Source organism: Aquarana catesbeiana, linkage group LG08, assembly GCF_042186555.1.
Source record: "Aquarana catesbeiana isolate 2022-GZ linkage group LG08, ASM4218655v1, whole genome shotgun sequence".
Lineage (NCBI taxonomy): Eukaryota > Metazoa > Chordata > Amphibia > Anura > Ranidae > Aquarana > Aquarana catesbeiana.
Window position 1 is genome coordinate 53928441 of NC_133331.1, and position 25427 is coordinate 53953867.

Genomic DNA, 25427 nt, shown 5'->3' on the forward strand with positions numbered 1-25427 from the left:
TCTAAGCAAAAAAATTGTGATTCTCATTTTAGCCAGAATCGTGCAGCTCTAATACACACCCCTGTTAAAATGTCAGGTTTCTGTGATAAATCATTTCACAACTTTTTGCACCTTTAGGCTCGGTTCACACTACCGCGACTTGGGATCCGACTTGTAAGCCCTCAAGTCGCCCCAAGTCGCCCCAGAAAGAGATTCACATTACAGTGCATGGGAGCGTCTTAATAGACACTACTGAAGTCGCTCCGACTTCAGAGCGTACTCCCTGTACTACTTGGATCCGACTTTGATCCGACTTCAGCCTATTGACTATCATTGAAGTCGGATCGCCGTCTCGCATGATCCGACTTCGGCATGCGACTTGTGCTCAAATGGGGAACTCCGCGCCAAATTTTAAATAAAAATCCGGCATGGGTTCCCCCTCCAGGGGCATACCAGGCCCTTGGGTCTGGTATGGACCTTGAGGAGAACCCCCTACGCCGAAAAAACGGCGTGGGGGGTCCCCCCCAATCCATACCAGACCCTTATCCGAGCACGCAGCCCGGTCGGACAGGAATGGGGGTGGGGACGAGCGAGCGCCCCCCCCCTCCTGAACCGTACCAGGCTGCATGCCCTCAACATGGGGGGTTTGGTGCCTTGGGGGAGGGGGGCGCGCTGCGGCCCCCCCCCACCCCAAAGCACCTTGTCCCCATGTTGATGAGGACAAGGGCCTCTTCCCGACAACCCTGGCCGTTGGTTGTCGGGGTCTGCGGGCGGGGGGCTTATCGGAATCTGGGAGCCCCCTTTAATAAGGGGGCCCCCAGATCCCGGCCCCCCACCCTATGTGAATAGGTATGGGGTACATGGTACCCCTACCCATTCACCTAGGGAAAAAAGCGTCAATAAAAAACACAGTACACAGGTATTTAAAATAATTTATTAGGCAGCTCCGGGATCTTCTTTTGACTCCGGGGGTCTCTCCGGCGTCTTCTCCCGGTGTCCGCATCTTCTGCCGGCTCCACCGCTATCTTCTGGCGCTCTTTTGCCAGCGGTGGTCCGGACCTCTGGATCATCTTCTTCCCTCTTCTCTTCCAGAGATGTTGACACGACGCTCTCCCCAGCCAGAATGGTTTCTGTGCGCTCTGCAAGGGACTTATATAGGCCGTGACCCCGCCCCCTTATGCCGTCACAGTCCCTGGGCATGCTGGGTCTGTGACGTTTTAGGAGGCGTGGTCACCGGGTGATGACCACGCCCCCTTATGACGGCACAGCCCCAGCATGCCCTGGGACAGTGACCTCATAAGGGGGCGGGGTCACCGCCTATATAAGTCCGTTGCGGAGCGTTCAGAGACCATTCCAGCTGGAGAGAGCGTCGTGTCAACATCTTTGGAAGAAAAGAAGAAGGCAGAAGTCCGGACCACCGCTAGCAATTGAGCTGCAGAAGATAGCGGAGGAGCCGGCAGAAGATGCGGACACCGGGAGGAGACGGCGGAGAGACCCCCGAAGTCGGAAGAGGACCCCCGAAGTCGGAAGAAGATCCCGGAGCTGCCTAATAAATTATTTTAAAAAACCTGTGTACTGTTTGTTTTATTGACGCTTTTTTCCCCTAGGTGAATGGGTAGGGGTACCATGTACCCCATACTCATTCACATAGGGTGGGGGGCCGGGATCTGGGGGCCCCCTTATTAAAGGGGGCTCCCAGATTCCGATAAGCCCCCCGCCCGCAGACCCCGACAACCAACGGCCAGGGTTGTCGGGAAGAGGCCCTTGTCCTCATCAACATGGGGACAAGGTGCTTTGGGGTGGGGGGGCCGCAGCGCGCCCCCCTCCCCCAAGGCACCAACCCCCCCATGTTGAGGGCATGCGGCCTGGTACGGCTCAGGAGGGGGGGGGGGCACTCGCTCGTCCCCACCCCCATTCGAGTCCGGCCGGGCTGCGTGCTCGGATAAGGGTCTGGTATGGATTGGGGGACCCCCCACGCCGTCCTTTCGGGTTGGGGGGTTCCGCTAAAGATCCATACCGGACCCAAGGGCCTGGTATGCCCCTGGGGGGGGGAACCCATGCCGGATTTTTATTTAAAATTTGGCGCGGAGTTCCCCCTAAAGATTCATACCAAACACAGTGGCGGGGATCCAAGTCGGATCCCCGTTCATTGAAAGTCGGATCCACAAGTCGTGTTGAAGTCGGGTTAAAGTCGCGTTGCAAAGTCGCGTTGAAGTCGTGTTGCCCCTGTGTGAATCGAGCCTTAATGTGACCTATAAACTGTACAACTCAAAACAAACTGAAATCTTTTAGGGGGGGGGTAAAAATAAAAAACTAAAATATGTGGTTGCATAAGTGTGCACACCCTCTTATAACTGTGGATGTAGCTGTGTTCAGAATTAAGCAATCACAGTCAAATTCATGTTAAATAGGAGTCAGTACACACCTGCCATCATTTAAAGTGCCTCTGATTAACCCCAAATAAAGTTCAGCTGTTCTAGTAGGTCTTTCCTGACATTTTCTTGGTCGCATCCTACAGCAAAAGCCATGGTTTGCAGAGAGCTTCCAAAAGCATCAGAGGGATCTCATTGTTAAAAGGTATCAGTCAGAAGGGTACAAAAGAATTTCTAAGGCATTAGATATACCATGGAACACAGTGAAGACAGACATCATCAAGCGGAGAAAATATGGAACAGTGACATTATGAAGAACGGGACGTCCCTCCAAAAGTAATGAAAAGACGAGAAGAAAACTGGTCAGGGAGGCTGCCAAGAGGCCTACAGCAACATTAAAGGAGCTGCAGGAATATCTGGCAAGTACTGGCTGTGTGGTACATGTGACAACAATCTCCCGTATTGTTCATATGTCTGGGCTATGGGGTACAGTGGAAAGACGGAAGCCTTTTCTTCTGAAAAAAAAACATCCAAGCCTGTCTAAATTTTTCAAAAACACATATGAAGTCTCCCAAAAGCATGTGGGTAAATGTGTTATGGTCTTATGAAACAAAGGTTGAACTTTCTGGTCATAATTTCAAAAGATATGTTTGGCGCAAAAAGAACACTGCACATCACCAAAAGAACACCATACCCACTGTGAAGCATGGTGGTGGCAGTATCATGCTTTGGGGCTGTTTTTCTTAGTCAAGGTAGAAGGAATTATGAACAGTTCCAAATACCAGTCAATATTGGCACAAAACCTTCAGGCTTCTGCTAGAAAGCTAAACATGAAGAGGAACTTCATCTTTCAGCATGACACAACCCAAAGCATACATCCAAATCAACAAAGGAATGGCTTCACCAGAAGATTGAAGTTTTGGAATGGCCCAGCCAGAGCCCAGACCTGAATCCCAATGAAAATCTGTGGGATGATCTGAAGAGGGATGTGCACAGGAGATGCCCTCACAAAATGACAATGGAGTGTTTTTGCAAAGAAGAATGGGCAAATATTGCCAAGTCAAGATGTGTCATGCTGATAGACTCATACCCAAAAAGACTGTGTAATAAAATCAAAAAGGTGCTTCAACAAAGTATTAGTTTAACCACTTCCCACCCGACCTATAGCAAAATGACGGCCGGGCGGTGGTTCAGTTATCCTGACTGGGCGTCATATGACGTCCAGCAGGATAAGCCGCGATCGCACACCCTAGGGTGCGTGCAGCGCGGAGATCTGTGGTGTGGTGTGTCAGTCTGACACACCGCATCACCGATCTCAGTAAAGAGCCTCAGACGGAGGTTCTTTACCACGTGATCAGCCATGTCCAATCACGGTTGATCACAATGTAAACAGGAAGAGCCATTTATCGGCTTTTTTTCTCTTCAGACAGACGTGAGTAGAGGAGAGCCGATCGGCGGCTCTCCTGACGGGGGATCTGTGCTGTTTACCAGCATGCCTGCCCAGGACCACCAGGATGCCGCCAGAACCACCAGGGATGGCCACCACACAGGACCACCAGGTATGCCACCCTAGATCACCAGGGATATGCCAATCAGTGCCCATTAAAAATGCCTGCCAGTGCCGACAGTGATGCTTATCAATGTAAACAGTGCAAATCAGTGCCACCCATAAGTACCCATCAGTGCAGCCTTTCAGTGCCCATCAGTGCTGCATATTAGTGCCACCTCATCAGTGCCATCTCATTGGTGCCACCTTATGAGTGCCCGTCAGTGCAGTTTATCAGTGCCCATCAGTGAAGGCGAAAACTTACTTTTTTACAAAATTTTATAACAGAAACAAAGAAAAACATTTTTTTTTTCAAAATTTTCGGGTCTGTTTTTATTTGTTTAGCAAAAAAATAAAAACTGCAGAGGTGATCAAATACCACCAAAAGAAAGCTCTATTTGTGGAAACAAAATGATAAAAATTTAATTTGGGTACAGTGTAACATGACTGCGCAACTGTCATTTTTAAAAGCGACAGCGCTGAAAGCTGAAAATTGGCCTGGGCAGGAAGGGGGGTAAGTGCCGGTATTGAAGTGGTTTAGGGTGTGCACACTTATGCAACCATATTATTATTTTTTTTATTTTTATTTCCCTCCACATAAAAGATTTCAGTTTGTTGTTCAACGGAGTTGTACAGTTTATAGGTCAGAATAAAGGTGGAAAAAGTTCTGAAATTATTTATCTTTGTCTCATTTTTTTTACATCTCAGAAACCTGACATTTGAAAACAAGGTGCAGCAGCTACAAATAGAGATCTGCATGTATATAAATGAGAGCGCATATCTATATCTCTCTCATTTTTACTTTAGAGTTAAGAGAAACTTGATGGTTGGTTTACACTTCATTGGAGAGACGTGTTTCTCTGCATGAAACGGATCAGCCGCAAGGCAGAGCAGTGCAGGAAAATCCAACATGGCTACATTTTTCCGCAAGGCTTTGAAAGTCTCTGTATGACTCTACAATTTAATATAGAGCAGCTGAGCTATCATGAATAGAAATAATGGGATGTCACTTTATGACATTCTATTAAAGGTTAGAAAAAAAAAACAAAAACAGTGCCTTTCATTTTTACAATGCAAGGCACCACACGCCCCTCCCCCCATACACCTACAGCTGTGTATTTCTATGTGGGTAGTGTGAACCTACCCATAGTAGTATGTTCTTGGATGTTAGCAGGGAGCCCACACAGACAGAGACAGAACATACAAACTCCATGCAGACAGTGTCCCAGACTGAACTCAGACCAAATACTGGAGATTGTAAGGCAAGAGCGCTAACCAATTAGGCACTGTGCCCGTTACACAATATATTTCACTTTTTATCTGACACTTGAGGAAAGAGCGGAGCACAAGTAGCAATAAACTAACAAGCTTACCTGGTGAAAAAACTGCAACATCCCAAGGCGAGCTGATTGGCTGCTGTATTCCCTGAGCTCCGCCCACTTTGTCGACTCCTTGACTCCCAGTTCCAGCTATTGTGCTCACCGTTAACATTTCTAGATCAATCTGCAGACATATTTCATGTTATTAATATTGCAAAAGTAAAACATTTACATATATGCATACATTTCCTATTTTTGTATGAATACTTCACAACAACTTAGCTATCCATGTAATGAATATGTAGTTTTCAGTGAACTTTAAATCTGAAGTATAATCTGCTTATATATGGCATTCCCTGCCCCCCCCCACCCCATCAACATGCTAATTAAAATTTTAAGCAAAATCTTTCCTCTTTGATTACGTATCTTATTTCAGACCCAGCGATACCATCCCCGGGTCTCGGTGCATCTCTATGCAATGTAAGTTGATCACAGATGGAGGGAGCTGCCAGCAGAGTGCTGTACAGAACTTCCTGAAATCATTCCAGCACCCGGCCTCACTACTCCTCTCGAAAGCCCTCAGCCCCGATGCAAACAGTGGGCTGGCTCTTGGGAGGAGCATTCAAAATATTAGTAAGCCTTGATGAGCAGATGTCATTTGACATTCAGACCGCCCCTTGATAACGCCCACATGTCATGTTGAACCTCCATGAGTGAAAGAACTGAAATTCAACAAATGAAAAGGGCGGGCCAGGGACAGTCAGGCCGGGGAGGAAAAGGCTAGATCCTCCAATCAAAGAATGAGGTGGGCTCTGACTTGCTGCAGCTTCTAATGCACACTGTGAGAAGCTCACAGTGTGCAGTGAATTTAGAGTAAGTGATTTCAGTAAAGAGGAGCCTTACAACTGTGCAAGACAAGGAAGGCTGGAGTTCAGATTTAAAGTGGGGCTAAACATTCCTATCCTATCCTCTAAGGGGAGCATCATTTTAAGCTTAGTACACACGATGAGATTATTGGACGAATGATCATCTGTTTTTTTTTTGTTTTTTTTTTTGGATGCCAATCTCCATATCGAAAATGAATAGGTTAATAAAGTACAAAAAATTTCGCACGGCAGAAAAAAATTTCAGAAGTGATGTAATGTACAGTGCTTCACTTTTTACACATTTTGTTATGTTACAGCCTTATTCCATTATTATTATTTTCCTCAAAATTCTACAAATCCCCCATAATGACAACATGAAAGAAGTTTGTTTGAAATCTTTGCAAATGTATTAAAAATAAAACACAAAAAATCCCATGTACATACAGTGGGGCAAAAAAGTATTTAGTCAGCCACCAATTGTGCAAGTTCTCCCACTTAAAAAGATGAGAGAGGCCTGTAATTGTCATCATAGGTATACCTCAACTATGAGAGACAAAATGTGGAAACAAATACTGACAATCACATTGTCTGATTTTTGAAAGAATTTATTTGCAAATTACGGTGGAAAATAAGTATTTTGTCAATATGAAAAGTTCATCTTAATATTTTGTTATATATCCTTTGTTGGTAATGACAGAGGTCAAACGTTTTCTGTAAGTCTTCACAAGGTTGTCACACACTGTGGCTGGTATGTTGGCCCATTCCTCCATGCAGATCTCCTCTAGAGCAGTGATGTTTTGGGGCTGTCGCTGGGCAACATGGACTTTCAACTCCCTCTAAAGGTTTTCTATGGGGTTGAGATCTGGAGACTGGCTAGGCCACTCCAGGACCTTGAAATGCTTCTTACGAAGCCACTCCTTCATTGTCCGGGCGGTGTGTTTGGGATCATTGTCATGCTGAAAGACCCAGGAACTTTTCATCTTCAATGCCCTTGCTGATGGGAGGAGGTTTGCACTCAAAATCTCATGATACATGGCCCCATTCATTCTTTCATGTACACGGATCAGTCGTCCTGTTCCCTTTGCAGAGAAACAGCCCCAAAGCATGATGTTGCCACCCCCATGCTTCACAGTAGGTATGGTGTTCTTTGTTTGCAACTCAGCATTCTCTCTCCTCCAAACTTGAAGAGTTGTGTTTCTACCAAACAGTTCTACTTTGGTTTCATCTGACCATATGACATTCTCCCAGTCCTCTTCTGGATCATCCAAATGCTCTCTAGCAAACCTCAGACGGGCCCGGACATGTACTGGCTTAAGCAGGGGGACACGTCTGGCACTGCAGGATATGAGTCCGTGGTGGCGAAGTGTGTTACTGATGGTAGCCTTTGTTACGCTGGTCCCAGCTCTCTGCAGGTCATTCACTAGGTCTCCCCGTGTGGTTCTGGGATTTTTACTCACCGTTCTTGTGATCATTTTGACCCCACGGGGTGAGATCTTGCGTGGAGCCCCAGATCGAGGGAGATTATCAGTGGTCTTGTATGTCTTCCATTTTGTAATTATTGCTCCCACAGTTGATTTCTTCACACCAAGCTGCTTGCCTATTGCAGATTCAGTCTTCCCAGCCTGGTGCAGGTCTACAATTTTGTTTCTGGTGTCCTTCGACAGCTCTTTGGTCTTCACCATAGTGGAGTTTGGAGTGTGACTGTTTGAGGTTGTGGACAGGTGTCTTTTATACTGATAACAAGTTCAAACAGGTGCCATTAATACAGGTAATGAGTGGAGGACAGAGGAGCCTCTTAAAGAAGAAGATACAGGTCTGTGAGAGTCAGAAATCTTGCTTGTTTGTAGGTGACCAAATACTTATTTTCCACCATAATTTGCAAATAAATTCTTTAAAAAAATCAGACAATGCGATTGTCTGGATTTGTTTCCACATTTTGTCTCTCATAGTTGAGGTATACCTATGATGACAATTACAGGCCTCTCTCATCTTTTTAAGTGGGAGAACTTGCAAAATTGGTGACTGACTAAATACTTTTTTGCCCCACTGTAAGTATTCACAGCCTTTGCCATGACACTCAGAATTGCGCTCAGGTGCATCCTGTTTCCACTGATCATCCTTGAGATGTTTCTACAACTTGATTGGAGTCCACCTGTGGTAAATTCAGTTGATTGGACATGATTTGGAAAGGAACACACAGATCTTGGGAAGGGTACAGAAACATTTCTGCAGCATTGAAGGTCCCAATGAGCACAGTGGCCTCCATCATTCTTAAATGGACGTTTAGAACCACCAGGACTTTTCCTAGAGTGGGCAGCCTGGCCAAACTGAGTGATCGGGGGAGAAGGGCCTTAGTCAGGAAGGTGACCAAGAACCCAATGGTCACTCTGAGGGTGCTTTCACACCGAGGCTTCAGCAGTAAAGCGCCGCTATTTTTAGCAGCGCTTTACCATCGTTTTGCGGAGGTTTTCGGCCACTAGCGGGCGGAAAAGGGTTAAAACGACCCGCAAAGCGCTGCTGCCCATTCATTTCAAGGGGCGCTTTAGGAGCAGTGTATATAGGAGTTTTTTTAACTTCCTGCCAGAGCATCGCCTTAGTGTGAAAGCACCGGGGCTTTCACACAACAGACTGCAGGGGAGACGTTTTTCAGGCGCTTTGTTTAAGCCTAAAAGTGCCTGAAAAAACGCCTCAGTGTGAAAGGGGTCTAACAGAGCTCCAGCATTGTCATCTGTGTTGAGAGGAGAACCTTCCAGAAGAACCATCTCTGCAGCACTCCACCAATCAGGCCTGTAAGGTAGAGTGGCCAGACCGAAGCCACTCCTCAGTAAAAGCCACATGACAGCCCACCTGGAGTTTGCCAAAAGGCACCTGAAGGACTCTCAGACCATGAGAAACAAAATTCTCTGGTCTGATGAAACAAGGATTGAAGTCTTTGGCCTGAATGGCAAGCGTCATATCTGGAGGAAACCAGGCACCGCTCATTACCTGGCCAATACCATCCCTACAGTGAAGCATGGTGGTGGCAGCATCATGCTGTGGGGATGTATTTCAGCAGCAGGAACTGGGAGACTAGTCAGGGTCGAGGGAAAGATGAATGCAGCAATGTACAGAGACATCCTTGATAAAAACCTGCTCCAGAGCGCTCTGAACCTCAGACTGGGGTGAAAGTTCATCTACCAAAAGGACAACAACCCTAAGCACATAGCCAAGATAACAAAGGTGTGGCTACGGCACAACTCTGTGCGAATGTCCTTGAGTGGCACAGCCAGAGCCCAGACCTGAACCCAATTAAACATCTCTGGAGAGATATGAAAATGGCTGTGCACCGAGGCTCCCCATCCATCCTGATGGAGCTTGAGAGGTCCTGTAAAGAAGAATGGGAGAAACTGCCCAAAAATAGGTGTGCCAAGCTTGTAGCATCATACTCAAAAAGACTGGAGGCTGTAATTGGTGCCAAAGGTGCTTCAACAAAGCAATGGAAGAAAACTGGACTGATTAAACAAAAATCGCATGACAAACTTTCATGTTTGCCCCGTTGGAAAATTTTGGACGACAGCTATGTACTAGCCATCATATTATCGTAACTTCGCACTGAAAACTGTATTTTTTGTACGATATTCTGATCGTGTGTATGGGACTTAGGCCTCCTTCACGGGAGGCTCCTTAACAACCAAATGCTTCAAATAAAATATGAAAATAAAATCCATAGCATCTTAGCAGGAGCCTTCGTGATTAAGATAAATCCTCCAGTTATCCAAAAATAAAACATATTTAACATAAATCAGCTTGGCGGTTGCTCTCACCTGCAGACTAAATGAGCACCAGTGTGCTACGAATAGTTCTAATGACTCCGGTAATACTGTGTTCAATATGGATACTCTAGTAACAGAAGTGCTATGAATAGTAAACCCCTACACTATGCTGTAAAGTAGAGAAAGTAAATACAGCTCTGAGGGGCTGTGCAGAGGCAGGGCTCATGCACACGGAAGTAATTAACATCTCGTGGCCAATCGTTGGCTGTTAGGTGGAAGTGATCAGGCTACAGTACAGTTTATACCGAATAAGAGCAAAAATTCTACAGCAATTATTCACCTCTAATCTGATGGCATGTAGGGGCTTTTAAAGCATTAGAGGCTTCAGGTGCCATTATACTTTGGTGGAATTCTAGAATCTGCCTGAGCCTTTAAATCTTTTACTAGGCGAGTGCTGCTAAACGAAGAAGATGGAGACCATTGAACATCCTTTCGCTGTCTTGTTAAAAACAACCTGTCTTTAAAAAAAACATATCACATAAGGGACCTTTTAACCCCCCATGTGATATAAAGTGAACCACTTCAGCTCCGGAAGATATACCCCCCTTCATGACCAGGCCATGTTTCGTGATACGGCACTGCTTCACTTTAACTGACAATTTTGCAGTCGTGCGATGTTGTGCTCAAAGTGTAATGCCGTATACACACGGGCGGACTTTTCGACCGGAGTGGTCGAATCCGGCGGACAAACCGACCGTGTGTGGGCTTCATCGGACCTGCAGCGGACTTTTTTGGTCAAAAATCTGACGGACTTTAGATTTGAAACATGTTTCAAGTCTTTCCGACGGACTCGAGTCCGGTCAAAAAATCCGCTCGTCTGTATGCTAGTCCGACGGACGAAAACCCACGCTAGGGCAGCTACTGGCTATCAACTTCCTTATTTTAGTCCGTTCGTACGTCATCACGTACGAATCCGTCGGACTTTGGTGTGATCGTGTGTAGGCAAGTCCGTTTATTCAAAAGTCCATCGGAAGTCCGTTGATTCCACATTTTATGGAGTTGTAAAAATCTGACCAGTTTCTGGAACTGGATATCTACCTTTATTGCCTCTCACAGGCAACTTGTTAAAACTATCACCTGCTATGGCCCTTTTAGGTATCAACCTTGACACTTTCCCATTTCAATACAGAATATTAGTGGCGAATGTTCTTATAGCAGCTAGACTTACCATATCGAAAATGTGGAATTGAGGCCCCTAACCTGTGTGATGTCATTCTTAGAGTCAACACCCAAGCGTACTATGAATTACTGTTAGCACTTAGAAAATTGAGTACTGTCCGTGATACTTTTTTTATTTGCACTAACATACAATTTTTCAGGACAAGCTTTCGGGGTATGTCCCCTTCTTCAAGGTCCAAGCAGTACTGATTCACAAATTTTTAAGCAGAATGTTAAAGAAACTGAAATGAATGTTAATGAATGTTAAAGAAACTCAACTGAACGAGCGCCGCCGAGTCCCTCCGAACTCCGCGGCGCCATATTTAAAAATACACGCTATGTGAATGTCGGCGGCGATCGCTCCGATAGATCACAAAATAGCGGGGATCGGCGTATAACACGCACCCACGATTTCCCCCTGATTTTAAGGGGAAAAAAGTGCGTGTTATACGCCGATAAATACGGTATATGGAGTTTTTATTTTTACTAGTAATAGCAGTGATCAGCGACTTATAGCGGGACTGCAATATTGTGGTGGACAAATCAGACACTGACACTTTTTGGGAACCAGTGACACTAATACAGTGTTCAGTGCTAAAAAATATGCACTTTCACTGTACTAATGACACTGGCTGGGAAGGGGGTCAACATCAGGGGCGTTCAAAGGGTTAAATGTGTGCCTAGCCAGTGCTTGTCCACTGTGTGGGTGGTGATTTTACTAGGGGAAGGCACTGATCCATGTTCCTGCTTTGCAGAAACACAGGAGGATCCATGCCTTCCCTACTGACAGAACGGCGATCTGCTTTGTTTACATAGACAGACTGCCGTTCTGGCTCTCAGCCTAATGATTGTTGGGTGTCGGCGGACATCGAGTCTACCTTACCCACAGATCAGCTCCCATTCTGTATAATCACAGCGGGTCGCCAGTGGCGTGCATGCGCACCCCAGACCTGGACGTGCAGGATAACGTACTAGGTATGTTATAAAGTTAAACTCGTGTATTTAACCCCCCCCCAAAAAAAAAATTATTACAGAGGGGCTTTGATGAGGGAGTGTGGTTTCTATCTACACTATTGTGCAAACGTTTTAAGCAGGTATGAAAAAATTGTATTAATAGTTTATTTTTATAAATTAACTAAATGGAAAGTAAATGAACAGGAGAGAAATGAAAATCAAATCAATATTTGGTGGGACCACCCTTTGCCTTCAAAACAGCATCAGTTCTTCTAGGTACACTTGCACACAGATTTTGAAGGAACTCAGCAGGTAGGTAGGTTATTCCAAACCTCTAGGAAAACTAAGCACAGATCTTCTGTGGATGTCGGCTGTCTCAGATCCTTATGTCTCTTCATGTAATCCCAGAGAGACTCTATAATGATGAGATCAAGGCTCTTTGAGGGCCAAACCATCACTTCCAGACTCCTTGTAATTCTCACTGAATATAGTTCTTAATGACATTGGCTGTATGTTTGGGGTCGTTGTCCTGCTGCAGAATAAATTTGGGGTCAATCACACACCTCTCTGATGGTATGGCAGGATGGATAAGTATCTGCCTGTATTTCTCAGCATTGATGACAGCATTGATCCTGACCAAATTTCCAACTCCATTTGCACCCCAGTTCCTATGTTTTCATGCATAGTTGAGTCGCTTAGCCTTGTTTCCACGCTGGAGTTATGGCTTTTTGGCCGCAAATTTTTTTATGAAGACCATTTCTGCCCAGACTTCTTTGTGCAGTAGATGGGTGTACCTGGGTCCCTTCAGTTCTGTACTAATGGCACTGCTGGACATCTTCCAATGTGGAAGGGAAGTAAACATGATTTCTGTCTTTCATCTGCTGCATTAAGTTTCCTTGGCTGACCACTGCTTCTACAGTCCTCAACATTGCCTGTTTCTTTCTGCTTCTTCAAAAGATCTTGAACAGCACATCTTGAAACTCCAGTCTGCTTTGAAATCTTTCACTGGGAAAGATCTTGCTGATGCAGTGAAACTACCTTGTGTCTTGTTTCTTTGCTCAGTCTTGCCATGGTGTATGACCTGTGACATGAAACAGTCTTCCACAACCTCATCTTAGTAGCAGGGTTTGGCTGTTCCTCACCCACTTTAAAGCCTCCTACATAGTCGTCTCAGTTAATGACTGTTTTTCAAGCTACACATGAAATTGATGATTATTAGCACCTGCTTAGTATAATTGGTTAATCATACAACTAAATCTAATCCTACAATATCCCTGACTTTGTGTAAGCGTAAGAACTGATGCTGGTTTAAAGCCAAAGGGTAGTCACACCAAATATTCATTTGGTTTAGATTTTTCTTCGGCTCACTCACTTTGTATTTTGTAAATTGATAAAAAATAAACAAACTTAAATATATATTTTTGAAAACATTCTTACTTTACAGCATTTCTTTACACCTGCCTAAACCTTTTGCACGGTATTGTATATTTGCAAATGCTGTGCAACTAAAACCTCTATTTTTAAAAGAGAAGTATGGGGTTAACTTTTTTCCAGCATCATATATACCTAGCTGAATTCAGCATCGGTCCGACGCTGCATCTGTCCCCCGGCGCCCCTAAGACTGAGAGCCGAGCGATCTAACACTGCAGATCACTCAGTTCTCACAGCTCCCTGACCAGATAGCTTCTGTCTGTCACTCAGCCACTCTCTGCTCTGCCCCTCTGCACTCACTGGAGAGCTGGGCTGTGGAGGGGGGCGGGAGCGGCTGGCTCAGGCTCTCAGTGGCTCACGAGAGGCTGAGCCGGGTGCCGGTCCAGGCATGTGGGCGGATCTCGACTCCATTGTCATTATCCTTCCCGAGCCTGGACCGGCTCTGTGACGTCAGCAGTGGACTTCAAGACACTGTACTGAAAACCGGTCACAGGAGTGCAGAATGAACTGCACTCCTGTGATCCACAGGAGACATACAGCCAAACGAGGTTTGGTTGTACTTCTTTAATGCAGATTTTTTAGACAGTGCCATTTTGTAGTTTATCTACAGGCTAACTGGTAAGTGTGCTGGAATTTTTTTTTATTCTGTGCAAAGCCCTACCATGTGCACTTACTGTAGAAGCTAGTTAAAAATAAGAACAGGGGCATTCACTTATGCTGACTAACCTGTTAAAAAAAAAAAAAAAAAAAAAGTATATACTTACCTACTTTCAATCCACACCGGTCCACACCGTGCCAGCCAGTGGCAGCTGCAGGGGAGAGGATCCTACGGGTGATATCACTGCTCCCGAAATCTCCAGCTGTTGTTGAGCGCCATTTGTAAGTCAAGTTAGGTTTAAGCTAGAGGTTTACATTAAGGACAAATTGTAGATTTTTCAAGTTACCGATGAGCTCAGTTAACATTTGGTGAACAAATGGTGAACAGCGTTAATGTTAAAAAATATAAAAGGAAGGAATTAGAATGCACTTTTGCTGTACATTTACTGAACATTCATCCAACAGAAGAACTAGAACCGACTCCTCTACTTTACCAACCACTCAGTGTCTGCTAGCCCTCTCTGCCAATTACTACACTGGCTTCCAATCGCCCAAAGAATTAAATTTAAAATACTAACAACAACATACAAAGCCATCCACAACTCTGCCCCGAACTCCAAATATCACCAAAACCGTCATCTCCGCTCCTCTCAAGCTCCCTTTGTCTCCTCCTCCCATGCTTGTCTCCAGGACTTCTCCAGAGACTCTCCCATCCTCTGGAACTCTCTACCTCAATCTGTCCAGCTATCTCCAACTCTGGCTGCCTTCAGGTGATCCCTGAAAACCTCATCTCTTCAGGGAAATCTAATGGTCCTCCAACTAATCTTGTCACTTCCATCAGCTCATCCACCACAGTTACAAAGCTTTGTACCACTTGCCTCACCCTAGTAGATTGTAAGCTCTTCTGAGCAGGGTCCTCTTAACCCTCTTGTATTTTATTGAATTGTAACTGTATTGTCTCCCTTTTATATTGTAAAGCGCTGCGTAAACTGTTGGCGCTATATAAATCGTGTATAACAATAATAATAACTAAAAATCATTGGATTAGCTAAATCTGGAGTGGGGAATATTAACAAGTGCATCCTGTCAGCAAAAGTGTTGTACAGAACACAGCATTTAACACCGGAGAAGTATAAAATCCAAATGTGGACGAATGTGTTGTTGAATTGGGATGTCAGCCGTGGTTATAAATGGAACAAGTAATCAGCTAGAGAATGTACAGCCCATCTCGCAATTCACTCTTCATGAATACTCCTCTATAAGAGCAATAGAATTTTACCTTCCGGATCAGATGGTTCTCCGTGTCGGCCACATAGATATTATTACCATAGATAGCCACTCCTTGTGGGGAATTGAATGAGCATTCTGAAAATCTTCCATCTTTCTGTCCGCTCTCAACTCCTATGTGAGACAACAAATAGAGAAGTGAAGGATCCTTATCATGACAACCTCAGATGTATAAAGAATTAGGAAGGAAAGCACACAGCTTACAATTGTTACCATGTATGTTTTTAAAGATGTTTAATGTGCTTATATTTTACCTACCCTGGTTCCTCCTTCCCTTCCTCACTCATCAACATGCTAATGACATTGTTTTAATAAAATATTTCCTTTTCCATTACATATCTTAGTGTAGGATAACGTAGGTGCAGTGATTGAAACTAAAAAAACAGATTATACTGTAAAGTTCAATTTACATAACCAGTCCATATGACAACGTTGAATAGTGGTGATTGATAAGACAAAAGAGGAAGGAATATTCAGAAAGAAGCCGTCACTATCATCCATTCACACTGCCTCTTATCCCCAAATGAACAAGCCTGTTCATAATGATCTTGGGACGGTGTCACTGGAATTGCACCCCTGACGACATCATTGATGACGAAACGCTAGGGAGGAGTCGTGACGTCATTGCGTAATGGGAAACATTGTTTCCTTTTGTATTGATGCTCGTATTGATCTTTTACCAAACAGTACTGATGCTCGTATTGATCTTTTACCAAGTGAGTGTAACTCTTTTTAAACTAATAAATGTATGGAACATACTACACTATGATATGCCCCTTTTATCCCTCCATATCCGGATGAGATTAACAAGGATATTATGGGCAGTGGAGGAATATATTATTAAGGAGAAGCCAGGGAACACAATTCCAGTGACAACTTGCCAGGATCACTATGAACAGGCTTGTTTGACCTTCCTTAGTGGGGGGTCCACATTGAGGAGTAAGAGGCAGTGTGAATGAGTAATGGTGACGGCTCCTCTCTGAATATTCCTTACTCTTTTGTCTTATCAATCACCACTATTCAACATTTTCATATGGGCCGGTTAAGTAAATTGGACTTTATAATCTGATTTTTTTAGTTTCAAGCGCTTCACCTACATCATCTTATTCTTTTTTTTATGTTGTTATTCCAGCATACATGTGTTAGCAGCTACTGCATTTTGTAATTTATTTTTAACCTAGCGCAGCCTTTTCTGTTCAATATATTATTGTAGACCAAGTGATGTTCTCACTGGGTCTCTGTGCTTCTTTATACAATGCAAGCAGATCATGGTTGGTGGGAGGGGCCATCAGGGTGCTGTACAGAGCTTCTTGAAATCATCACGGCCCCCCAGCCTCAGTACTCTTCTCAAGAGCCCAACTCTGATGTAAGCAGTGGGCTGGCTTGTGGGAGGAGTTATGCAAATATCAAAATGCCTTCATAGGTGGGTGTCAACCTGGACGAGTGGACATTCTTAGGCAGACTACAGTTGCATAAAGTCCACCCTAAGGCCCCTTTCACATGGGCGGACCATAGAACTGTATGGAGCGTTTGTTCAGGTCCACCTAAAAAACTGACAGGCGGACCTAAACAGACAATTCATACAATTCTATGGAGCGTCTGATCTCAGCGGTGACATGTCCGCTGACATCTGATCTGCTCTGCTAAATTCAGATGGATGGAAACCCTATTTTCCATCTGTCTGGTGGATCGGATGAAAACGGACAGAGAGGAGAGCGGAGATCTGACAGGTCTGTCCCTGCATAGTGAGCAATAGACGGACTTGTCATCCTCCGGCTCAGCGGGGATCAACGGAGCAATCCCCGCTGAGCAAACGGAGTCTGTCAAAATGGACATTATTGTGTGAAAGGAGCCTAAGTAACACCCACATGTCATGCTGAGCCTTCATGATTGAAGAACTGAAATCCAATGAATGAAAGGGGTTGGGCAGGCAAAGCCCAGTCAGACTGGGGAGGAAAAGGCTAGATGATGCTGGATGTCCTCCAACCAGGAAATGAGATTCTATCTCGCTTGCTGCAGATTCTAATGTACATTGTGAGGCGTGTGCAAGTGTAAATGGTAAGCTCTAACAATTTTTTGGTAGTATAGCTGAAGTTTGAGGAGCTTTTCTTTTGGGGGGGGCATTTTAGTTAAAAAAAACCCAAAAAACACACGATAGTATGCAATCTCAACATTGCAGAGTTTTTAAAAGTTTTAAAATGTTGGTGGCAGTGGAGTCTGAAGGCCATTTTGATAAAGTGGGTAAGCAGAAGGTTCTCTGCAACTTTTAGCAATAAAAACCCTAATGCCGCGTACAAACGACCGGACTTTCCGGCAGAAAAGTTCAGACGGAATCATTCCGTCGGACATTCCGATCGTGTGTGGGCTTCATCGGACTTTTTCTTTCTAAAATTCTGACGGACCTAGAAATAGAACATGTTTCAAATCTTTCCGACGAACTCAATTCCTATCGGGAAAACCGCTCGTCTGTATGCTAGTCCGACGGACCAAAAACGATGCAAGGGCAGCTATTGGCTACTGGCTATTGAACTTCCTTTTTCTAGTCCCGTCGTACGTCATCTCGTTCTAAATGAACGGACTTTGGTGTGATCGTGTGTAGGCAAGTCCGTTTCAGCGGAACTCCGTCGGAAAGACGGGTCGTGTGTAAGTGGCATTAGGCCTGGTTCACACCTATGCAGGTTGAAGTTAATGCATTTTCTGGGTGCGTTTTGTGTTTTTTTTTTTTATGTGTTTTTATAGTGTTTTTCATTTTTAGGAGGTGTCTGTTTTCTTGCAGGAGAAACCAGCAAAAATGCAGCAGAAACACTGCATTTTTGATGCTGTGTTTTTCCACTGCATTTCCATTGAAGTCTATGGAACCAAAAATGTGATCTGCTGGGGGAAAAAAAAAAAAGTCCCTGACCCTTTGCAAAAAAATAGAGAGACAAGAACGTGACCCATAGGAAATCATGTTAAATGGACTGTACTGCATTTCTGCAAAACTGAAAACGCACTGAAAAATGCATAGGTGTAAACCAGGCCTAAGGGCTTGTTCACATCGGTGTGTTTTTGCTATGGTAAAATTCACCTGCTCCATGCATCAAAAGCGCATGTAAAATAGTCCCCTTTCAATACTTTGTAACTGGTCACATCTGTGCGCTGTGTTCTTATACAGTGCGCTGTGCTTTTGAAAATAATTCCTTGCTGTATCTTCAGTGCGTTTTATAAAAAACTCACCAAAAATACACCTTCCATTATAGTCAATGGTAGCGCGCCAAAAATGCATCATGCGTTTTCATTAGTGAGTTTTTTTGAGTCATATGTCTATTTTTTCCAGGTAACTCTGGGAGGACAGAGTATGTAAAACACATTCTCTAGGAATCTAGGATGAAAAAGGACCTGGGGGTCCTAGTGGATGATAGGCTCAGCAATGGCATGCAATGCCAAGCTGCTGCTAATAAAGCAAACAGAATATTGGCATGCATTAAAAGGGGGATCAACTGCAGAGATAAAACGATAATTCTCCCGCTCTACAAGACTCTGGTCCGCCCGCACCTGGAGTATGCCGTCCAGTTCTGGGCACCAGTCCTCAGGAAGGATGTACTGGAAATGGAGCGAGTACAAAGAAGGGCAACAAAGCTAATAAAAGGTCTGGAGGATCTTAGTTATGAGGAAAGGTTGCGAGCACTGAACTTATTCTCTCTGGAGAAGAGACGCTTGAGAGGGGATATGATTTCAATTTACAAATACTGTACTGGTGACCCCACAATAGGGATAAAACTTTTTCGCAGAAGAGAGTTTAATAAGACTCGTGGCCACTCATTACAATTAGAAGAAAAGAGGTTTAACCTTAAACTACGTAGAGGGTTCTTTACTGTAAGAGCGGCAAGGATGTGGAATTCCCTTCCACAGGCGGTGGTCTCAGCGGGGAGCATTGATAGCTTCAAGAAACTATTAGATAATCACCTGAATGACCGCAATATACAGGGATATACAATGCAATACTGACACATAATCACACACATAGGTTGGACTTGATGGACTTGTGTCTTTTTTCAACCTCACCTACTATGTAACATTATGCTTTGCATGCAGAAATGCATCAGGAACAGATCTGGAGTGCATTTTTGCGGTGTGAACCACCCCTTAGTGTAGTTATAATCCTTTCCCGCTCTTACTACAAAGAACTTAGAGCAGGGGTAGGTAAACTTTGACTTTCCAGTTGTTGCAGAACTACAAGTCCCAGGAGGCACTGCAAAACTGACAATCACAAGCAGGACTCTCAAAGGCAGACGCAGGACAGGACTTGTAGTTCTGCAACAGCTAGAGGGTGGAAGTTTGCCTACCCCTGGCTCCAACCAGCAAAGTTTATGCTCCCTGCTGACTGCTGAGCCGACTCTTGGATTCCTCCAGAGAGGCCACTGCTTCCACACATGGAACAAGAGGCCTTCTCTGCAGCATGTTCTGGCAGTGGACAAGCTTTTCTAACTAGGCTGTGGCTGCTTTCTAAGTCTCCAGTCACACCTGATAGCAGGCAGAATTGCCACGATTCCGCCCATGATTTAAAATCACGTTTGTGATGCCAGTACTTCTTAACGGCACCCTAATCACACCGCGGTTTTGCCGCAGTAAATCGTGCTGCAATTGCAATGCGTGGCGCTTGTCACTCAAAAGGAAAATTTGCTTCTTTTGGGCGACAGCGGCGCGCGTTGTGATCATTGCAGCTTCATTTACCGCATGACAATTGCAGCAAAATCGTGGCTTGATTGGAGTGCCATTGTAGAAATAATCGCATTGCAAACGCATCCTGCATTTTGCAGCGATTTGAGATTAGGTGTGAATGGAGCCTTAGGAAAACCTATTGTAAGACCTTTCAAACTTTTTGTTTTGATGCACTTTGAATGTATTTGGCAGATTTAAACTGAATGTTCAGGTGGGCTTTAATAATTGTCACAGACCTATGAATCTGATATACAACATACCTGAATCTAGGAATGTTCTTAACATATTAAGCAGGTAAAAAAATGTGTGCATTGTTTATTTGTTTTACATTGCAGCCTGTCAAGCACTGCACCCACGACCTGCTGATTGCAGTTGCAATGCCAGGATCCTGCAGACTCGTATCCATACGGGCAGGCAGTTACTAAATGGCAGGAAGAATCAATGAACTATCAGAGTGCTCACCAGCAACCTCACAGCTCATTGAGAACTACAAGCTATCTGCCGCAATGACTGACAGTACTTGTAGTCAGGAAACAGTTACAGGAAACTCAATGAATGACATGGCAGTGTGGGCAGAGCCTCTAACAGCCATGCTGTTTTCAAATTGTGACAGCGGGTGCGGGGAGAAGAATCCCTGACCGCCGTCACAGAAAGGGGAGCAATAGTGGCGGTGCATAGGAGCATATTACATGTTACACCCTAAATATGGATTTAACACGTAACATGCTTCCAAAGGTGACCTTATCCTTTAGGCTCGGTTCACACTGGAACTGGCTGCGGATCGCACAGGAACGCTGTGCGTCCCTATTCTCTGGTTCAGGGATGAATCAGGGCCAAATCTTTGCCTGAATTTGGCCCTAAAACAGAGCCAAAGATGAATAGCGTTTCTGTGCAGTGCGCTCCGCAGCCGCCCCGGAGATATGTGAACCGGCTCCACAGAGAGTCGGTCACATTCTCCTGCTATGCAAATTGGATGTGGGGAAAAACGCATCCAATTCGCATAGGTGTGAAACCAGCTGGTTTGGATTTGGTGTGGATGGTTTAGAACCTCTGCCAAGCTTTTATTGCCACCTGAGATCTCCCCTCACTTCCTGTCCTAGAGACAATGGGGAAGATTTACTAAAACTGGTGCACACAGAATCTGGTACAGCTGTGCATAGCAACCAATCAGCTTCTAACTTCAGATTGTTCAATAAACCACTTGCCTACTGGGCACTTTTACCCCCTTCCTGCCAAGGTCATATTTCAGTTTTAGGTGCTGTCACTCTGAATGAAAATTGCGCGGTCATGCAGCATTGTACCCAAATGAAATTTTTATCATTTTGAGACAGATGGAGCTCTTGGTGGTATTTAATCACTACTGGGTTTAATACGTTTTGCTAAAAAAAAAAAAAAAAAGTTTTTCTTAGTTTCTGTTATAAAATTTTGCAAACAGGTAATTTTTTTCCATGCACAGAGCCCTGTCAATAAGTGAAACGGTGGAAGAACCCCGATAACTGTCACAGCAGTGATCGAGGAGGTGTGGGGGCCAGTATGGGTGTAACATAGGGCTGCAACTAACGATTATTTTCATAATCGATTAGTTGTACGATTATTGTTTCCATTAATCGATTATTCGGTTAATAACCGTAAAAAAAAGTGTGGTGTATAATTTAGTTAATGTGTAAGTTTTTTTAAAAAAGGTAATTTATTCTTAAATATCTCTATGCAGTGGTAAATATAAATAACCAAATATATGGTTAGGGAGCAAAATATCGAATCCACTCTGAGCATAACAGACAGAAGAGATATACTGTATATACTATTAGAGGAGATATACTGTATATACTATTAAAGGGTGAATCTGGTAAATGTCATCACTTAGTGATCAAATTTTTTTATTAAAAACAAAATCAATGTCTTCCTTCAAAAAAATGTCATTTTAAGAACATTCGTTCTTTCATTCAGTGAATGTACAAAGATTTTTCGTCTGAATATTCTCGTCTGAAAATTGATCCGTGTGGCCAGCATAAGGCTCAGTACACACCTGTGCAGTTTGCTTTTCATCTGTTTCTGCAGTGCTTTTTGCTGTGCGTTTTGATTTTTGTGCAAGTGATTTTGCTGCGATTTGCGTTTTTGTATTTTTTTGGCCAATTTGTTGTTGGGCAGATTAAAAAAACACAAATTGCTGCAAAAATGACATGCTTTTCTGCAGCTTCTCTATTGAAGTATATTGAACCAAAAAAGCACCGTTTGGCGTGAACGTGTTCCATAGGAAACCATGTGAATGAACTGTAGTGCGTTCTGCAAAAAGCACCAAAAAACACATAGATGTGAACCAGGTCTAAGACGTTTAGTAACATAATGGGGTGAAAAAAACTAAAATTAGCCCTTTATAGTACAAAAAAAGCAGATAATCACTACTGTAAGGGGTTAATTTTTTTTTTAGTGTAGAACTGTGAAAGTAATATTTACAGTAGCGATTATTTGCTCTTTTTGTACTATAAAGGGCTCATCTTAAATTTTTTTTTTTTTTTTAACCCCATTATGTTACTGGCCGATTAATCGATTATGAAAATAGTAATCGATTAATTTCATAATCGATTAGTTGCCGATTAATCGATTAGTTGTTTCAGCCCTAGTGTAACATGTAATATGTTATGAAAGGTGAACTTATTCTTTAACCCAGTGGCTGCAGGAGGGTGGACCTGGTAGCGTGCCATCAGGGGGGTAGCTGCCTGAACCAGGAATAGACAGCCAACTCCCAATGACACAAGGAAGATGGTGGTGTGGGACCTGGCATGTGGCAGCAGAGCACACTAGGATAATGCTGGCTTAACTGGGCATACGAGTACGTTATTTGAGGACAACCCAGCATAAAAGTGGGTTAAAAAGCAAGATGAACATGGGTGGGCCCAGGGGGACAAAGTCCCTCTTTAAAGAATAAAGCCTAATCTAAAAGTCCAAATTACCCAACTAAATCTGTGGTCATGTGACACACCGGGTTACAAGTCTTCTCTCTCCTTCTCTGCAGGAGGAGGATCCCTCTTTGCTTGTTCATATAACTGCCTATAAAAGTGCCTGCGTGATGTGGACAGCTCCTATCAGCTGTCTGGTATGGGGGTTTCTCTCAGGATCCAGAAGACCGCAGAGAAAAGATGATATCAGGAAGAGGTAGGTGGTCAGCATGGACTCAGACTGCAGTGCTGGATAACCAGTCAGCAAACCCGAAAACATTACTGGTAAAGGACAGCATAAAAGCCATCAGAAGGTATTTATTTTATTTTAGCTGAAGGAGGGGGGGGGGGGTCCTGCTGTGCCCAAAAGATGAGCTTTTGAACATTTAAACATCCTAAAATCCACATTTACAGAGCAAGCAAGATAAGAACATCCCTCAGCTGCTTCAGATGTCTTGTCTGATGCTTATATTAAGCAACTGAGGACGTCCTTATCTTGCACAGTATCGGGGATCCTGTGGACTTAGAGGATCTGGTATGTGGGGTGGTGAGTGAGGAACCAGCAATGAAACCAACTAGCATGTTGTCATGATCTTCTACTGAGTGCAGAGAGTGTTTTGTTCTCTGTGGCAGAGAACAGTTGCAAAACAGCATGGCCAAGCTAAACATAATTTTTATTCAATACACATTACCTCCGATGGTATGCAGCACCTTTCCTTCCTTGGACACGACCAAAACTCTGTGGTGACCAGTGTCAGCAATCACAAGCCTCTCACCAGAGGAGTCTATGGCCACCTTTCCAGGGAAGAGCAATGGAGAGGCGGGCAAGGAATCCCGGTAGAGTCGGAGTGGGATCCGATTGGAATTGATCTCTTGCCTCTCTTTATAGAATTGTAAGGCCATAGAGGTGAAAAGGAACAGGTTCTCTTTATTTCCTTCCCCAACTAGAGAGAATAGAATGTTCCCTCGAGGACCCAGCACAACCAATGTGGGCCAACAGGACACTTCCAGTTCCTGCCACAAGGTAGCATCTGCATCATTCACTACAGGATGGGTAATGTTGTATCGAAGAACGGCGCTCTTAATGTTCTCCAGAACTCGCTCGTTGGGAAATTTGGCTGAGTGCACACCAACAATGACCAGACCATCTGAAAGAAATGACAGAATGGAAGTGAACATCTGAAAGCAACATGCGTCCAAAATATTTACAGAATTACATTGCAAAATTCATACTTTTGACTTGCACGTCTTCCAGTGTCGCCAACAGAAAATTTCTCATGCTATGCCAGCCATGGTCATGTGATCTTATGTCCCCTCCAACCTCAGGCATGGCTCAGTTGTAACACTTCAACACATAAAAGGATGTAAATCCCAGCGGGAAGTGGAAATAGGACAGGTCTACAACAGTCTTTCAAAAGAACAGGAGTGATACAAATAACTGAATCTGTCTTTAACCATTCGAGTACCAGCCTATATGAACCCCTTTATTACCAGGAACTTTTTTATGGCAGGCATAGTTTGACTGACAATTGCTCTGTCATGCAATAGTGTACCCAAATACACTTTATATCATGTTTTTGAAACAACTAAAACTTTCTTTTGGAGGTAAAGTGATTTTAAAGTCTATTTTATTCCATTAAAATAGCAAACATGTTATACTTACCTACTCTGTGCAGTGGTTATGCACAGAGCAGCCCAGATCCTCCTCTTGTCTGGTTCCTGGCTGGAGCTCCTGGCCCATCCCTTCTGTTGAGTGCCCCCAAAGCAAGCAGCTTGCTATGGGGGCACCCGAGCTGAGCTGCTGCTCCTTGTATCCATTCAGACACGGAGCCGTGGTTCATTCCCGCCCCTTCTCTCCCGATTGGCTCACTGAGTTTGATTGACAGCAGCGGGAGCCAATGGCACCACTGCTGTCTCTCAGCCAATGAGGAGGAGGGTCCCGGAATGGTTGATGCACTCGTGGACATCGCTGGACAGAGATGGGGCTCAGGTAAGTATTAGAGGGGCTGCTGCACACAGAAGGCTTTTTAACCTAATATATAGAATGCATTAAGATAAAAAAAAGTTCTGCCTTTACAATCACTTTAATACCCACTGTTTATTTATTGTTTACTATGTAAAAGAAAAAAGAAACAAAACAAAACAAAAAAAAAAACTGTTGCCCTGAATCACACTATAAAGTAATTAAAAATGCCAGGACAGTAGGAACACCCCCACATGACCCTGTTTTGGAAAGAAGACGCCCCAAGGTGGTCTAATGTTTGCCACAATGTTCAGGAAGTTAAAAAAAAAATGCTGGTGTTGAGGGAGTTAAAACATGGAGCTTGGCAATGGTGCACTAGATACAGCGCATCATAGGTCTTACACAGAGGGACGAGGAGGTGAATGGGTTAATGCACAAGTCATATACAGTGGAAGGATGGCTCTAAAGGTTTTAATGTACAGAAGTGCAGGATAAGGGAGGTAAGG

General features: G+C 44.1%; 1 protein-coding gene across 2 annotated transcripts in view; it reads right to left on the reverse strand.

The window, feature by feature from the left end:
- The window catches only part of NHLRC2 (NHL repeat containing 2), a 95708-nt gene that overhangs the window by 64459 nt on the left and 5822 nt on the right, over window positions 1-25427 (reverse strand). For both annotated transcript variants that reach the window (XM_073595856.1, XM_073595857.1), the window contains exons 3-5: window positions 23651-24106; window positions 15314-15435; window positions 5271-5400 (exon numbers count right to left, since the gene is read on the reverse strand). In XM_073595856.1, coding sequence (XP_073451957.1) covers window positions 5271-5400; window positions 15314-15435; window positions 23651-24106 — 708 coding nt within the window. The remainder of the gene's footprint in view (window positions 1-5270; window positions 5401-15313; window positions 15436-23650; window positions 24107-25427) is intronic.